This window comes from Harpia harpyja, chromosome 13, assembly GCF_026419915.1.
Source record: "Harpia harpyja isolate bHarHar1 chromosome 13, bHarHar1 primary haplotype, whole genome shotgun sequence".
Taxonomy (NCBI): Eukaryota; Metazoa; Chordata; class Aves; order Accipitriformes; family Accipitridae; genus Harpia; species Harpia harpyja.
Genome location: NC_068952.1, coordinates 11,656,219 through 11,674,189, shown reverse-complemented (window position 1 = coordinate 11,674,189; position 17,971 = coordinate 11,656,219). Strand labels below are relative to the sequence as shown.

The following is a 17,971-nucleotide window of genomic DNA, read 5'->3' as shown; positions in this document are numbered from 1 at the left end:
AGTTCTGGGAATTGGGTATTTAGAGTCTGCTTCCAGCTTGCTTCACAACAGAATGTGATGCCTCCTCATCACTGGGCTCCACTATTAGACTTTAATAGTGAAACCAAAGTACTGTAAAGAGAAAAAAATAATCTGAAACTGATAAAAATGGAGAAGCTACTGGGAGCTGCGGTGATGTCGATCTGATTGTTGATCGTTTTAAGGTAAGAAGTGACTGTAGAATGCGTATATGGAAAACAATGTGTGTACACAGTATTACTGACTGTGCCACTATTGGTGATATTTTAGAGAAGGACCCAAATATATACTGTTTTCTGGGGGCTGTTCAGACATGATGGGTGCAGAAGTCTGATTCTATAGCATTATTAGACAGCTATTAACTTCTTTAGAGATGTATGAACGTAATTCGTGGTTGAAATGTTATGCATAAGAGAAAATTTTAAAAGCTTGATTATGGAGGAAGGTTTATAAAAGGTAAGAGCATGCAGATAGAAGTGGAAATCTTTTATAGTAGTCTAGAGGATTTGGAAATACTCTCTTTCATTAAATGTATTCCTTAAAATGCTTTTGAAATCTTGTCATGAATAAACTCTGTGTTAGCACAACTCTTTGTTTCAAAGCAAATATTTCGTTATTGCAGAAGAATTGCACACTCTTAAAATACAACCCAACAAAAGAACTCCCTCGACCTTCCAACAGCTCACTACAATGTGGATCCTAAATTAGGTTTGGAGAAAAAACTTAATATAGAGGTTTTTTTCATCTTCATACTAAAAGCTTTAGTGATTTTTAGAATCTGGGCTGTTTTCTCTTAACTGCTGTTGGCACTCTTGCTCTGCAGTGTTTACATGACAAAATAATAAGACCCAGATAGATAAATGAAGATAAATTATAAACTCTTTTAAATACAGAGCCCAGTAGGTGAACACAGAAGAAAAGCACACTTTTCTCCATGCTTTTTGAAAATGTATTTTTGAACCTCTCTGTTTAATTTTGCAGTCAATGCTAAAATAAGAGTTGATTTTTGGGAAAGAATTTGGAAGGAGAGAAGGTGGTTGACCAGCAACATGAAGGGGAACCAGTTTTGGGGAGGGCTTCAGGAAGGTGCTCTGGACTTTGAGGAGAGCACAGTAAAGTTGTTGGAGGCGAAACACTAGGGAGGATGTAGATAGAATGACCTAGTTCTGGATCTTCACTTTTTCTGGGAGTTTCTCCTCATGAGGGAAAATGTCTTGATTTTTTCCTGATACTTAAAACATTTCATTCACAGCATAGTTGCTTACCAGCAGTTTTCCTTTGTGACGTATTTTTAAATATTGCCTCAGGACGCTGATGAATTAGATAAACAGCTTTTGCCTCTTAGAAGCCTAAAAATCAAGGAGTTTCACCTTCCTCTTCCTTTACCTTTGTGCAATAGAAGTCTACTTGCGGAGGCCAGGTTATGCTTAAAAAGGTTTTGGCATTCAACAACTCTGCAAATGAAGTTACCTTATTTGTGAGGAAGAGATCCAGGTCTGTGGTTCTACTAGAAGCTGCATGCTGAACTTTTGGAGGAGGATCTAATGAATTCTCTCAGTTGGCAACTAGAAACTTCTGAAAATGTTTGTTAACATGCCAGAGGTGTATGTGATGCTTAAGAGGTCAATCTTTGTCCCAGAAGATTTCCAGTTGAAACATTGTTCCCTCCTTTGACATGCAAGCTTTGAGTTTGCCCTCGGAAACTACAAAACATAGCATGGAGAAAAAAATCTGTGCGTATTAACGACTTGAATAGTTAGCACCTGCCAATTATCTTCCTATGGTGTTAATTTCTAGATTAATGATATGTGGCTAGCTACCTTTTTCTAAGGCAGGTTTAGGAATTGTTTCTGTTCTGCACCTTGTTGTTAAAAGGATTTCATAAAGCTCACCAGAGAGCCCTGTTTGTAATTCTGTATTTTATGTTCTTCAGACTTAAAAAGGCTCTAATTTGCTTTCCCCTCCTCAGTGATCTCTGAATTATTTTTGTATCCAAAATACCTATAAGGCTTTGATTGATTATTGTGATGGGATAAGAACTGAGTAATTGATTGCCAGGTTCCATTAAGCATAGAAAGTATAAAAATTCATTATTTTTTCTCTTTAAAATTTTTGTTTTCAACGTTATCTTGATTTTTATTTACTTGCAAGTTGGGTTTTTTTTTCTTTTTTTTTTTTTTTCCTGCCCACTAAGGACAAACAGAAAACTTCTCCTTTCATCTTCACTCTCTCTGATTTATGATAAATTTAGTTTCCTTCGGCCTGGCATTTGTTTCAGCAGGCAGTCTTCCTTCAAGTACCACCCTGATTGATGTATAATCTTTGATATCTTCCATTAGCCTCCAGGATCACTAAGTTCAAGGCCCTCTTGGAACCTAAGGAGCCCTGCCGAGGAACTGAAGGCCTTCAGAGTCCTTGGGGTGATTGACAAGGTAATTCTTCAGTGTCTCTTCAAGAATTCAGTCATAAATCGACTGCATGCTGACATTTTGTCTTTGAAGCTGTGGATCTTAAGGATATGAAACAAAAGGGGAAAATGACTCAAATGCGTCTGCACTTTAAAATAACAAAAGTAGAAGAAAAAAGGCTTTTATCTAAGCAATTCATGTAAGGTCATGCAAAATATATTTGAGGTAAAGGATAAGGTACATGTTTGGTGGCATTCAATAGGATGAGGCCTGTTTTTTTGAAAATTGAACTCATGGTTACAATACTGGGGTAAGGATGAGTTGATGTGTTTTCAGTTGAATAATCTGGTGGATACTTGAAATATGGAAGGGTAGAAATTCCTACTTTTGAACTGTCACTTGAGATGGGGGCTGGGGACACACACGACTGTTCTCCTTCCCTGAGAATTTGGAATTGAAATCCCCCCCCCAAGACAGAGATTCAGCAATGAAGCCAAGCTTATTTTTGACTTATGCAAATAACATCTTCCAAAATCCCACGGTAATACCCTTCTGTAAACAGTAAAGGACCATATGGATTTTTTGCAAGCCTAATTAAGAGACCAGAAGAATTGCTGCATTGTTTTGATAATGCTGATTAGTTATCACCTTACCAAATACTTTTAAGATGATGTATTATTCAGCAATGTGGCAGTGGCTAATGCATACTGTTAAGGCTCATTTCTTTTTTGCTGTGCCAATTCCTTCATGCCTTTTGAAAGTTCCTTATGTAGTCCCTGGTTTGTGCATGATGTACTCATGCATGGTCAATGTATGCGTTTGTAACGTGCATCAGAAAACCTGTAGCTGGTCTCTTAAGGTCTGTATTTCTTGATTTCTTTTTCTTGTTGGACTGAACCTAGCTATGGGGACCGATTTTTTGGTTTTCTTTACCTGTTTTGTTGTAGTTATGTGCATAAGTTGATAACTTCTCCTCAGAGGGCTATATACATTAGGTATTATGGTTGTTTTTATAGCACACAAATCTTTCTCCGCTCTGACTTCATATTCATTGTATTTTCTTTCCTCAGTTGTAAGTACAAAATTTAGCCTCTGTTCCACTCTGTATACGTATCAGAGAGACAGGTTGGGAAGAGAACCTATCTGTTGGATTAGTAGGCACTAACTAAATTAGTAGCCACTAAATGGATGTAGTAAGCACGGACTTTGAATTAGTCTGACAATGTGAGACTGCAGAAGTGTAGCAAATGAACCAAGAAAGACCTTTTTGGTATCTTTGTTCTTACACAAGAATAATGAACAGTGACTGGAGAAGATGCTTGATCAGAATGAAGCTTTTGGAGTCCTTGGTATTATCAGATATCCTAGATCTCTCTGAGCAGAGCTCTAGTAAGCATCCCAGGTGCGAGCCGAACGTGTCTGGATCTTTGAGGCAGAGCTAGGGAGAATCCGGGTTCTGATGGTGACAGAAATACAAGATCTTAGTGTTGGACATGTGCGCGAGGAGTAACAGGCCCATGTATACAGCTGGTATGCTCATGTGTAAACAATATCATAGGGGTCAGAGTTAATGTTAAATTATGGTATGAAAAAGGGAGCAATATTCTTTAAGGTGTCTTTGTACTCTGCGTACCTACTTCCAGATTCTCCTTATTACGAACTTAATCTTATTCTGAGTATGCTGTCTTTTTTTGTGTGTTTATAAGTGTTCATAAAGTTGTGAGGCAAATGAAAAGCTGCTCTAAGCCCAAGTTTTATTTGGTTTTATAATGCATACACAAAATGCATGTGAATATGAAGCAAACGTGTGCACATGCACCTGTGTGCTGGAGACAATGCCTGTGCCTTTGGTTTAAAGCACCATCTCACTTCCTTCCTCGCCATCACTGTTCTTTGCCTCCTTTTCTGCTTGCATATGCTCTGAAGCTCACATTATGGAGAAGTCCAAATAGATGTGTAAGCATCCTCGCTGGAGCCAAGCAAATGACATAGTGTGTTTGTCCTTGAAAATGGATTCTGATTTTCAGGGCCAGCGTTGAAGATGCCATGCTTTTGGGCACAAGTGTGTAACTGATTCAGCATCACACCGAGTTTTGCTTGAGAATACTCTTCTCCTATTCTAACCCTGAGGTAGCTGCTTCTGTTTCAGCAGAAAATGGGTGTGTGGATAGTAATGAGCCACTGGCATTTTTACTACTGTCTTGCCTAATCCTGCACAAGACTGGTTTAAACACACTGACTTAAAAATGGTGGTGGTTGGTTTGCGGACTTGTTCTCGCACTGCTGCTTGAAGCTCAGAGTGGTGTCTGCCTGCTACAGTGCTGCCTCGAGAAAACCAGCTGTTAACCTGCACTCCATCAAATGCTGAAAGGTTCAGTGCCTTCCTTTAGAGTAACGTCAGTCTTTGTTCTACTTTTGAAGCCTCTTGAAGTGTTTTGAGTTGGTTTCATTTTCACAGACAAAATGCTTGTTGCTACCTGAAATTCTGGGTTTTTCAAACTATTTTAGGCTAGGCAGAATGATTAGACATTGAATTTTAGCCTAGTTTATTCCCAATGTGCCATCTTTCCCCCTCTCTCGGCCTTTCTACCTGCCTTGTCACCTGAATAATTTTGCTGTGTTGACCCTTTTCTGCTGAATCTGAGAGAGTTGGAGATCTTAGCATTATTAAACTCCTTAAAATATCATGGAAATTCACAGAAGAATGACCATATCTGTGCCTTGCCTCCCATCCTTCTGCTTCTGCTCTCATGCAAAGGCTGTGATATAAATCCAACTATTTTAATAGACCCAAGATGACCTACGCTTTGCTTGAGGAAACCAGGTTTCCTGAAATCTGCTACTGCTGTGTTTGCTCATTTCATGGTGTCAAAGGTTAACTAGGTGGTGTTTGCAGGTATTTTATGTGTTTATTATAGGAAGAGTCTACCTGTGAGTAGGTTTCTGAAAATCAAGCTTTAATCTAATTATAAAGGTGGCTTTTGTCCTGCAAATGTTTTCGACCCTGAGGTGCTGCTGGTTGGGCAGCAAAGCTCTTGTTAGTGTTACCAGAGGTACTGCATTGAAAACAGGCTAATATCTAAATATTTTAGCTACTGTTGTCACCAAACAAGAAAGATCAATTATTTTACCAGTTCATGTTCTGTAAAGTGGAAAACTTCTTTTTGGAATAGCAAAGATTTTTGCTTTCAAAATTTGCCTAATTAAAAATCAAGGTTGCAGATTCTGTGCTGAGTTTCTGCCCTAGGCAAATCTTTCCTTTGAAGCTACAACTGGCCCCTAAAGAAATGACTTTGTTATGGTGCTGCTGGATACCTTCACAATGCTGTTTCAAACCCAATTTCTTATTCTTTAGAACCTTCTGTTATTTAGATTCATTCAAAAGATTCATCTTGAAAGCAGAGTGCATTAAGTAATAACTATGCCTCTGTAACCAATGAGTGTCTTTTATGTCTTTTCTATCCCCTCCCCTGGTCCTCCATCAAGCCACATTGTCTGTATTGGCACTGGTGTGACTGTGATCAGTTCTTCCGCAGATGTCTGTACATTTGAGCTTGTTGTTCAATATGCTGTTTGTTAAGCTTTATTATACAGTCTGAAACCTTACAAAATAAAATACTTTTATCAGAGCTGTGCTAAAATTATTTTGTGAATTTCTGAAGAGGATTCTAGAAGTAGCTAACTTCTTTTCTGAAGAACTGGAAGCAATTCTGTTAATCTTAAATATAGGTTATTTTTTGTGGCTGTCGTGCTATTGCGAGAAGTCGTAACTCTGATGGTAGTACATTTTGATGAATTGATCTTAGAAATATGCAGAAGAACCAAATCAGTATTATTAATTATTTAGAAAGTGTGATTACTACTTGTCTACTTGACGAGTGAAAGTGCCAAAAAGCAGAAGTACATAGAATATATGTAGAGTTTGCATGCATAATCTGCAGGCCCACAGTTGAATTCAAACAGGTTATGATTAGTTTTAATGAAATGAATACCCATAGTTACCTATGTCCTGTTAGTGTTTGTTAGAAACTTAAATATTCAGCGTTTTATTTTGAGATGAGGTTAAAGACTGTTGTAGTTGTGAAATTGAGTTGACCATAGCAGGTGTTTTCTCTCACCTGGCTTTCAGGTGCACACTGCCAAGCGTCTTTAGATCATCTTATGGATTTGAATGAGTGGCTGTGTGAACATAAGAGGTGTGGGGAAAAGGGAGCTGTAATAAACAGCATGATCAAGTACAGACATTCATTCTCGTTTCATTACGATGCTTAGAAACTGGCTGAAAACATGTTATAATGAATTCAAATGACTATCAAGTTTTCCTCATCCAAACATGGCATAAAGGAAAACAGCAGTGGCAAAAATGGTTAAAAATCTGAAACTGAGTAATAATAGTAACTATTAGTACAAATAAAGAAACTTTTAAGAGCTCCTTTTATGTTTTGATAACCCTTTAGTTTAAGTGACTTGCCAAGTCCTACGAAATCAAATCAACTACAGAGTCATTGTCAAAACTGATTTCTTGGCTCACTACCTTCCTTTCCCTAGTGCTGCAGGATTATTCCTAAACTACAGTCAGGCTTCAAGCCCCAAGTAACAAAGCTGCTGAACTTTAAAATGTGATCTCTCTCCCAGCTAGAAAGAGTCCTGTCCCTTCTTCCCTGCCCTCAAACACCTGTCACTTGTTTTCCTGAAGTCTTTCCATTTATACCAGTCTGAACATTTCTGAGTGTTTTGTTGTTATAACCCTTAGTCAGTCTCTAGCTTCTTTCTTGTCTCACTAAAATTTCTTTTGACTTCAGTGAATGTTTTATCTGACGTAAAACAGTCCTAAGATTGGGTGAAGTAACGCAGATTTTGCCCTTCCCTTTATAAAACAGAAATTAAATTACTGAATATTCCAGTGCAGGCTGAACTATATGTATGTTCTGGCCTCCACAAAGAAATAATTTAGAGATATTTTATTTTAAACCAAAATTACTTAAGTTTGTCTTCCCAACTCTTAGGAAGTTGTTTAGTACATAATTGGTGCCAGGCAATTACTCTGTGATGCTAAGTGGCATTTCATATTGTGAACTGTATTCTCTAGTAAAATCTGCCAGATATATTTTCTAGGTTAGTATTTCACCATTTGTCATTTATTGGCCCGTTTTAGTTTGCACTAAGAAAGTGGACTTTCCTCTCTGTTACCAACCAACTAAAAGTATTTGAAAACTCAAATTTGAATATATGCTGCTTTTTCAGCACTTGCATTATTTAAAGCTGCACCGTTTGTCTTTTAAGTACACTATTATTGCAATTCATAGAATATATGAGATGTAAGTTCCTTAGAATAATGGTTTGAAAGGAGGAATAATTGCAAACTGAAGATAATTCATATTGCACAGGTACAAGGATAAGCAATAATCGCATTTTTCATACATATTAGCCAAATGTAATCTCTTTTTATAACGACAGAGGGAGATGAGTGAGAGTCCGGGTGGTGTAATCTGAAAAGTGACAAGAATAAATCTGTGTTAAGTAGATCTTTTAATCCTGCTAGCCTTGACAGCCGGCACAGCTGTGGAGAGCGGGGGTAATTGCACGCCTGCTTCTGCCTCATCAGTGAAACTGTGCCCTGAGTGCGGCACACAGCCATGCGCCAGCCCCTGCTAAGGTTGTCTTGCAGTCCCAAGTACTCATGCTAGGATCAGGTGACCAACTTGTCTCCTTCCTGGTTGTCTGTCACTACCCGTAACGGGATTTTCCAACTGGTGAGGTAAATGCAAGGAGAAAAATCCTGGGTGATCATCTGATACATCTTCAAGTTTTTAGGACTTTTGCTAGAGAATCTATCCTATGATAAGAGTGCGTTTGTTTAGGTGATAAGGACCAGAATTAATAGGTGGCCCACTGGTGATATTATTACATGATGTGTTTTCAGTGTAGAACGGCAATTTAATAACAAAATGGAGCTGGTTTTAAAGTAATCCTTTAGCTCTGGTGTGTCTTCAAAACTTTTCTGGTATTTGGTACTGCAGTAAGAGATCCTATTCCATTTCCTCTGATAAGGCACGAGCTATTTTTCAACCTGTGTTAGTGAACTTAGAGCCACATTTTTGTAAGCAAATGTCTTTTGAGGTGTTTATTTTGATCAGTGTTAAAACCTGCTCAAGTAAATAAAAAGCACAGGTAGGTTCTGTGCCATGTCCTGAAAGTGTGGAGACTGGAAAAAATCAGTATTAGATGCTGGGTAGGGAGGAAGGGAGGGGAAAAAAAAAAAACAGAAAAGAAAGGGGGGCTGGGGAAGCAAATGTCTGCAGTGTGATGGAGGACTGCATTTATGTTAAAGCCACCTGCAGCAGAGCAGTACATTTAGAACAGTCCTTAGTTCTTCCAGTGTTGTCCCTCGCGACCTTGGTTGGGTGCTCAGTAGGGTGACTAATGGTTCACCACGTTCTTTTTTCCTGGTGACTTGCCTGTTGCCTGCCTCTGGGTTTGTGATTCCCCTTATGCTGACTTCTGCAGTATTCCTCCAGTCTCTTATCTCAGGGCTTTGATGCATATGTTCTGAAGGTGGCCACCGTGACTTTGGGTGGCAGCAGATGGTAAACCTTCAGGCTGCCACCGGCTATACTGGTGTTAAGTTGGAAACTTAACGTTTGATGAAGAATCAGTAGTGCATATGAAAGAGCTTTTACTGCAGAAATATCTTTTAATTAAAAAAAATTAGCATACTGAAACATTTGCTAGTTTCTGTGCATTTAAAGGATCCTACAATTAACTGTTTTCTTAAAGCTAGACTATGGTTATTTACCAGGCAGGTTTTATTTTATTTTTCTCCAATTAGTTGTACCTACTATATTGAATTGAATTGAATTTATTTTCCACTAAGCTGTTGGATACACTGTAAATCAAATCTAAGAAGCTAATTTTTTTAAGTAGCTGCTGTCAGCATCAGAATTAACCCTTGACTTAGGAAAAAAAAAATCACAAGTAGAAAATCCTACGTGGCGTCATGGAGGGGTATTGCTATCTGCCACTTTACTGAGATGCTGTCATGCAGTGCTGCTGTGTTCACTTGTTTTTTGGGACATGCCTGAGAGCTCAAGTGCTTGTACAAAATAGGGATGTCTGTGCTGCTGAAGACACTTACTTACATTGTGTATTTATTTGTGACAATTGCTGTTTGCCTGTCAGTGGTTTTGGCTATGCTGAGGTTGTCATCAATGCAGAAAAATAGGGAAGGAACGAGTAAGCAACAGTGCCGTAAAAGCCAGCATGATATGTAGACCTTGACTCTGTTCATATATTAGTATTACAAATAGGATTTTGCCTTGTCTTCTTTTGTGTCACAGTCTAGTTGCTGAGTGCCCAGGAATGCTCTGCTGTGCATTCTTTTCCCTCCCCTCTGAGACAGGATGCTGAATGTTACAGCCGACAGCTCATTGTTAGGAGGTATTAAATATTACAAGTTACACAGTAGTCATCATCAGTGAAACAGGTTCCATCAGCTTATGTGAGCTAGGAGCAGCCTAGTCTAATGCGAGCATCTCTGTGTGATCTGCTCTGGAGAAGAACAGAGTTATGCTGTAGGGAATGCTATGTGGAATCCAGTTTTGTCCCATCGTGCCATTAGGGTGGAGTCTTGTCACTCTGCATTTTAAAAAGAAATCTTAGAAAAAGAATTACTGAAACACTCCCTTTTGCAATGAGAGAGAAGTGTGAAGGAATGCAAACAGGAAAGACTTGTTGGGATAGCACTACTATCTAGAAATTGGCTGTAAAGCATGAGGTGAGGAGAATAAGTTGGCATTTGGGTCAGTGGCAAGCTTAGTGTTATGCACTTCTGCAGCAGCCTGGTAATGCATCCAAGAGCTGCTCACCTTTCTCTGCTCTGGGCGTGTGATAAAAAGACAAGCAAATATACTTGTGACCGTCTCTTTCCTGAACTTATCCCTTTCTGAGATGTCAGTTTTCTGATAGTGATTTATTCATTCATGTAGTCCTTTAATTATTTAAGTGAATCTGGTTAAACCACCTTTTTGTAATATGCATGCACGCTGCCTCCCCTTGAAGCAGGTTTTTGGTTTGGTGGACCATGTAAAGCTTGTAGTCTATCAGGGCCAAATGGAGCACGACTAGGTGAATATCTAAAGTTACTTTTATGGCTCTTCCTGGGCTTCTTGGAGTTCCTTTTGAGGTAAACAGTCTTGCAGAAAGGTCACTATTGAATCAGCAAAGAAATAATATTCCATTAAATTAAGTGGAGCTGTAGATGATAATCACTGGGAGAAGGTATGATGCCTGATGGGAAGGAAAAAGAAAGAAGCTAGTTAGTAAGACTGGTTAGTCCATCTAGATAGTTAGCCTCAAAGGCACACAAATATTATTTGTTGTTATTACAGTTATAAAACTGTAGCTGCTACTTTCATTTTGATGTTGTAATATAACAACAGATGAAGCTAGCCCTAAAGGGACCCGTTGTCTGCTTTATTTGCGTTAGTGGTAGTCATTCTATATGTCGTCTTATAGGGCAAGGGCTCGGTAATCTGTTCTGTTACACCATATGCTAATACAGTGCTGATAAGCAAGTGTGAAAAATGAAAGGGAGGAATACATTAATTGTATTTGTGCAATAAGGTATGCTATCAAAGGTAATTATTTCATGACAGTTTTAGTTATAGCAGTTGTTTTATCATGGAATAAAAGATGGCTTTAGGAGCCTTTTATTGGAAAGACAATTGTATCAAATTAGTACCAAATTAGATTTTTGTCTTTATAAAGGTGAGCAAACCCATGAGCAGTTTTTAAATTGGTGTCTTCTACTCTACAAATGAACAAATCCTGTTTGAGGGTTAAAGAAGCTATTATTCTGTCCTTTATGCTGACAGCTTCATTACTGATTGGCCTACTGTTGGTATTAAAAAAATGTTTGGCTCCTTATGATCTTTGTGCATGCAACTATAATATTAATACAGACCACGGAACTGTTCATTAAGAAATGACTTTAAATGAGGTTGATGCTTGTAAATCTGGAGAGATACAGATGTTAAATGCTGCCATTCCTTTTCATATACAGCCGTATGGCTAATAATTTCCAAGTGGCTAAAGCTCTTGTTAGCAAGAGTGCTGGTGTGTTAAGAATGGCCCTATAAATAACTTTAAGAACTGAAGTTGAAGGTGCTTCTTTTAAAGACTATTGTTAACTAAACATTATTGCCAAACAGATGGAAAGCATTCACCAGCCTGATGTTTTTAGGTCTAATTATATTATCGCCAGTCCTGTACGGCTCAGTTGAAGAGGTGTATCCAGAGGCCAATTTATAATCATTTAGCCAACACCTGTTTGGGAGATATTGACAGTCAAAGGGCACATTTTAAAAAAAAATCACATATGTTCTTGTATTTATTGCCTCAATGTGAACAGTGTCTAGTTACAAACAAAATTGGGAGAAGAAGAAGGAAAGTGACTGTAAACACGTAGTTTTTTCCAAACCATTTTTTATCATCTTTTGGCACCTCTTGTAAAGTAGCTTTTATTTTTCTCTTGTTCTTTTGGTTTACCTTATTGTTTGTTTGTTTCTTTGTTTTTAATTTTAATTTTATACCTTTTGGTTCAGCAAGGATAACAAAACCAGTTTTACAGTTATTTATTCAGCAGGTTTCCACTGTTTCTGGAAGCCCCAGGTAAAAGGCCTGAAAAGTTGTTTGGCAAACTCAGTGGCGTGGGTACACTTGCCTTTCCTTACCGTGCCCTTGACATGGAACCTGTGTGTCATTCCTTTGTCAAAAAATCTCAGTAACACCAACTTCTGTTGATATTTTTTTTTTGCCAGAATATATAGAACAGCTTTAAAATTGGGTGCAACCTTAGTAAAAGAGGAGGTGTTTGAGTTGGAGAGGTGTCTGTCACTTTATTTCTTTTGGTGAAATTTGGCGAGAGAGAAATTATTAGAAAAGAATTCAGTTCTCCTCCTCCTGCTTGAGACGCGCAGGGGTGCAATGGTGAGAGATGGAGGGCAGTTTTTTTGAATGCAGCCATCCCAAAGAGCAAAGGTTGCTTTGCTGCAGCCGCTGCCTGGGGGAAGCCAGTACAACCCTGCCCTGAGACCTCCCGTCCTGGCCCAGCTGCCTGGGCCTTTTGCGCATTTCCACCTCGCCTCACTGCGGGCACTGCACGGGACGGCTGTTTCCACAGTTCCTTTGGTGTGGGGAAAGTCAGCGTGTCAACCTGGTAAACTCCACCCTTTCAGAGATAGCAGGGCATGACTGCATCGCTGCCCCACACAGCAGGGAGATGAGTGAGACTGTGTTCTGTTGTCCTTCTCCTGTCACCTGATGAATCCAGCATCATGTTACTCCTGACATGTCATTCCTCTGCAAGAAGTCTTTTTTGATGCAAGCCGACTTGGTCTTCACTGCATCTAGGCTATTGACTTGGAGTTGCTGCATCTTGTCTATTGAACTCAAAGTTTGGTAACCCCAGTGCTGGCATTTGCAGCCCTTTAGGTGTTTGATTTTACAGCCTAAATATTTTGGTATAACTGTATGTGAATATTTGTACTGGAAGTTTACAATGTCTATTGTAAATAAACAGTGAGTGCACACTCTTGTTCTTGTTCCTAGAGGAGGGTTGGGCTTGTGCTTGTACTGCTCGTGTGGCTGTCTTGCAGCTGGTGCTTTTCAAGTATGTGTGTTCTTGGAGTTTGAAAACAATTAATTCCTGAGCAGGGTGATATGAAGATGGGAAATGCAGAGGGTTCCAGCTCCCTAAAGATGCAGTTTCCCGAATATATACACACATTTATATTTTTGCCTGTTTTGTTTTCAACACACAAATAAATGGAGCTTGCTAAGAAGGTAGTCATTATTTAGTACTTCTCTCACTGCTGTGCTGTGTTTAAAGTGCTTTCAGGAGGGGTGATGCACTCCTAACAGAGATGCTCCCTGCAGCTGTAGGTGTTCTCCTCTCTGTGGTGAACCCATCCGCTGTTTTCTCCCTATATAAATTCTCTGGTTTTTGTTGTTACCTTAATACTACTTTACAGTAGCAAAAAGGGACTTCCTTGCAGCCATTTCTGTTGTGGCTTATGAGTGCTGCAAAACAAAAATGGCAGTGGAGGAATGATGCAGCAGTGACTATAAAGTTGATAAAATGTTTTTTGTGGACTGGGCATGTATGTGGCCAGCTTTTAGTTTAGCTTCCTGGAAAGCAGGTATGTAGCCACACTGCAAAAAAAAAAACCCCACAAAAACCCCCTCTGGTAACCCCCTTGTAGGCAACACATTTGATGTATCGAAAGCGTGATGGGGAAAAGCGTTGTACTAGGAAGGTAGGTACAGTGAGGATTTAAGTGAAATGACATAGGAAGGTAATGCTATGTGAAGGTTACTTTTTGTGCTTCATTGTGTTGCTACTATTGCATTTCTGTAAATTGGGTTCTGCCAGATTATTGCTGTAATTATAAAGTATTGGTTATTTCTGTTAGCAGGTTAGGATTCATTTGTTAAGTTAGCTGATTGGGAGTTGGGTGACATTCTGGTAGTTCTCTAGAGATCTATATTGTTGATCATATTTCTTTTCTTATCAAATATATGCTGCAGGGCTTTAATTTTTTTTTAAATCATTACTTATATCACTTCCTTTGTAAGAATATTCAACATTAGATCTAAAAACTGTGTTTTGTTAACTTACTCATCTGAATCTTAAATATTTCTCTGAATACTTTTTGCTTAGGTTTTGCTTGTAATGGACACTAGAACACAGCAAACTTTTATACTGAAGGTGAGTAAAGTCTTTTATTACTCCTCAAAAGAGTTCGGCCTCCTAAATTACACCACCACACAAAGATCAATTTGCATCTAATGTATAAAGTCATCTCTGTGATATATTGTTATCTTAATACATGTATTTCTATTATGTGCACTGGAATTCTTTCAATTGCTTTCCCTTCCTTTCTCTGTAACATCTGTAGTGCTCAGGTGTGCTGGTTTACTCACTGGAGTTGCCACAGGTTATTGAGGTCAACACCTTAGCAGGCTTTGGTAAAGAATCACAGTTTCAATGTGCTGCTTAAAACATCTGTAAAGCCCTGGTTGCTTAGGACATGCGCAGGCTGCTGATGAAAGTGAAAATTCTCCTTAGGCCAAGTACATGCACAACACTTTGTGTTTGGTCTTCCCTTAGCTGAAGAATATGATACTGGTCAAAGTGGATTCTGGATGAAATAGATGACTGGTCTTACTCAAAATTGCTTTCCTATGTTTTACATCAATAGGCTGTGAAAACTGAATTTGATGTTATGAAATGATTGAATTAATGAATAGTTAATTGGTCAGAATAAAATTTTTTACGTTACTCTTGTGTTTCAAAAGTGCTCAGATCAAGATCCCAATATACTCGGAGCATCTGTGATGCTGAGAATTAGTTTAGTATGAGTATTGTTATTGTGGCCATTATTTCAGGCTCCCCTTGACATGAATTCGACTGCTCATGGGAGGAAGGGTTGAAAAACTGTCCCCCAAACATGGAGCTCTAATTAGTTGTTAACATTTTGTAACTTTGCTTCAGGTCTGGCTCACAACCCTGCCTTAACTTTGTGCATCTGGCCTTTGAAATTGTTTGTCTTAAGTATGTGCAGGATACAGAAAACATGTTTGTTCTCAGGAAGGATTATTTGTGAATATTGTATATTAGAACTTCACTTTATCTAGTGGCAGATAGGGTAACATTGAGTTTCCCATTTAACTTCTTATGTTTATCAATATTGTAATAGGTCACACTATTGACATAATTTTTTTTTCTCTTTCTATCTCCCCTCCCTTTCTCCCTCCCACATCAATTTTTTCACTTCTAGCAACTTCATCTCTGTGCTACCTCCCAAAAATCATTACCTCTCAAGGAGACTAATCCCTTCCTTTCCTTTTTGTTGTGGTGGTTGTTGTCTTTAGTAGAGTACAATGGAAATGTGAGGATTACCTGTAAGGCTAAGGCATTCTTTTGTCTTTAGAACTTGAATTGAATTTTTTTAATAGTGTCTTTTGGTCACACACAAAAATAAAATTTTAAAAAAAGGTCACAGGGAAATAACTGAGTGTCATCCTGATGACTTAGTTTGAGAGAGATTCTAATAAAAACATTGACCCATGTAATTGATTTTAATGGCAGCTTTGTGCCATCTTCTGTTCTCTGGAAATGTGCCAGATGCCATCAGCACAGCCTCGGGGGACCGAGGGGCATAGAGCAGCAGATGAGTGGTTTCTCTGAAGCCCAGAGTAACTCGGATAGATTAGTTTGGTTGATAAACACAGAGCACAGCAGGCTCCAAAGGCAACTGAGGGTACAACTGACCTTTTTGTTCTCTGTCAGGGTCTAAGGAAAAGTAGTGAGTACAGCAGGAGCAGAACGACCATCATTCCCCGCTGTGTGCCCAACATGGTGTGTCTGCACAAGTACATCATCTCCGAGGAGTCTGTCTTTCTTGTGTTACAGCATGCAGAAGGTTTGTCTCTCGTTTAAGTATACTGTTGAAAAGAGTCAAAGGTTTAAGTTTTAATCTATGGTACATTTCATTGTCAAATTAATCTCTTATACATCTAATTAAAATATTTTTAGTGTGCCTAAGAGATGTCATGTAAGACACCTCACTCCCATCCGCTGTCCCTCCCCCTTCCCCCCCCCCTCATTCTGTGGTGGATCTGATTCCTGTTTCAGATGGCTTCAAATCCTGATGGGTTACTTGAATTGTAGCAATATTGAAAGCTTCCAACTGTTTATTTTCTACAGGAGAGTGAGTGCTTTGACTGCAGCAACTATTTGCATTTACAGTCTGTATTTACTATCTGTATTTACAGACATCTCTCAGAGATAAAGGCTTTGGCTACTTTTGTAAACTTTGGCTAGTAAATCTTTTTAGCACCTTACAGTTAAAATGACAAATATTTACACAAGAATTTAAAAACTCTCTGCTAAAAAACATGAACATTTGCCTATTGGTTAATATTGCATAGTTATTCTGATCTGGATTTTTAAGAAAATAGCTAGTGGCGTCACACAGGAGTTCAAAGTAGAACCACAGAGTTGTGCCTTCAAACTATTTATAAAATTCCTGTTAAATGTACAGGGAACAGGTGGCACAAAATAATTACATTTTGATTTTTTCATCTAACACCTGGATTTAAATATTCCCTAAATATAATTACCCGTATTTGTTTAGAATGAGTGCAGAATATAAATTTTGGGATTGCTAATAGTTCTCTTTTTAGGAAATGTTAATAATTCAGTCAGAATGGATGATGTGAAGGAACTAAGCTAACTGATAGAGAAGATAATTTTATCACATTGAATATTATTTCTTTTTTTCCTAATAACTTAGATTTAGGCTTTTCCATGAACAGCTTGTCACATGAGGCCAGTTAACTTTAACTTTACAACATGAATGACTGTTTTTGCTATGTGTGACTTAACTTTGCCGTTAGCAGTGACGCATGAAGAAAAGCCTCACGTTACAGCACTGCCTGATGGTGATCTTCAGGGTTTACAGTGCTGCTCTGTACGATGCTACTTTTCTTGAGGTGTGTAATTCAGCAGAATAACTTGGAGACTCTCACCTGAACTGTAATCTCCACATATGCTGGTACATTTTGTTTGGAGAAATAACATTTCAAAAAAAAAACCCAAACCCCAAACAAACCCTCAAATAAAGAAAAAACCCACCCACAAACCTTGTCAGATACCAAGTGGCCTTAAGGCTAGCATAATCAAAGGATTAGAGACAGGATTAAAATAATAATTTAAAAAACCTGTTCCTAATATTTCTGCAATTTCTGAAGACCTACAGTTTTGCTCTTCTCTTCAGGAAGAATATTCCTTCTCAAGACACATGGAAAACTGGGTGAAGTAGTGGTGGAGTCTGGGGGGGAGTAGTGGTCAGAGGGAGAGAACAAAAATTTTAAGGAAGGCTTAATGTGACCAGTTGACAAAGGTGATCTCCTGAAAGTGATAATTTTATTGTGACAACAGTGAGAAAAAAGGAGACATTGCATGATCAGAGCCCTTTCATTTAAGAGGAAACCTCAGCTTAACTTTTGGGATGGATGGAGTGTTGTTCTTAAAAACGAATGACTCTCTCCCGGTCATGTTTGATATGGTCACAAATCCAGTGAAATGTGCTTGGCCTGAATGACTTGCTCTTACCAACGTCAGCTGTAACATGTTCTGAGTTCTAGGGGAGAAGGATTTTTAATTTACTAAGTGCCTTCTAAATCAGGCTTGTGCAACACACAGCCTTGTGCAGCACCTCATGCCATTTGTTTGATCTGCCAACAGTGAAGGTGATATCTGTCAAGCATCCTCATGTTGGCTGGCCGGGCAGCAAACATATATGTGGAAGCAGCCACAGCTCATGTTGCCTTTCTCCCAACTGTGGGTCAAAGCCATGCAAGTAGGAGACATGGGAGGGAGATGGGTTATTTTCAGGTGGAGTTGGGAGAGGAGGCGCTGATGACATATGAGTGCTTTCTAGAGGTAGAGCTCTGAAGGGGAACAGGGGTAGGGAGCATGG

At 38.8% G+C, this 17,971-nt stretch overlaps 1 protein-coding gene across 12 annotated transcripts in view; it reads left to right on the top strand.

Moving 5' to 3' along the window:
• Positions 1-17,971, top strand: part of RPS6KC1 (ribosomal protein S6 kinase C1) — a 92,993-nt gene that overhangs the window by 48,024 nt on the left and 26,998 nt on the right. For 10 of the 12 annotated variants that reach the window (XM_052806031.1, XM_052806029.1, XM_052806030.1 and 7 more), the window contains 3 exons: positions 2,358-2,450; positions 14,146-14,193; positions 15,778-15,910. In XM_052806031.1, coding sequence (XP_052661991.1) covers positions 2,358-2,450; positions 14,146-14,193; positions 15,778-15,910 — 274 coding nt within the window. Of the gene's footprint in view, positions 1-2,357; positions 2,451-14,145; positions 14,194-15,777; positions 15,911-16,279; positions 16,983-17,971 lie in introns of those variants that run through there. The other 2 variants (XM_052806032.1, XM_052806042.1) reach the window with 2 other exon arrangements.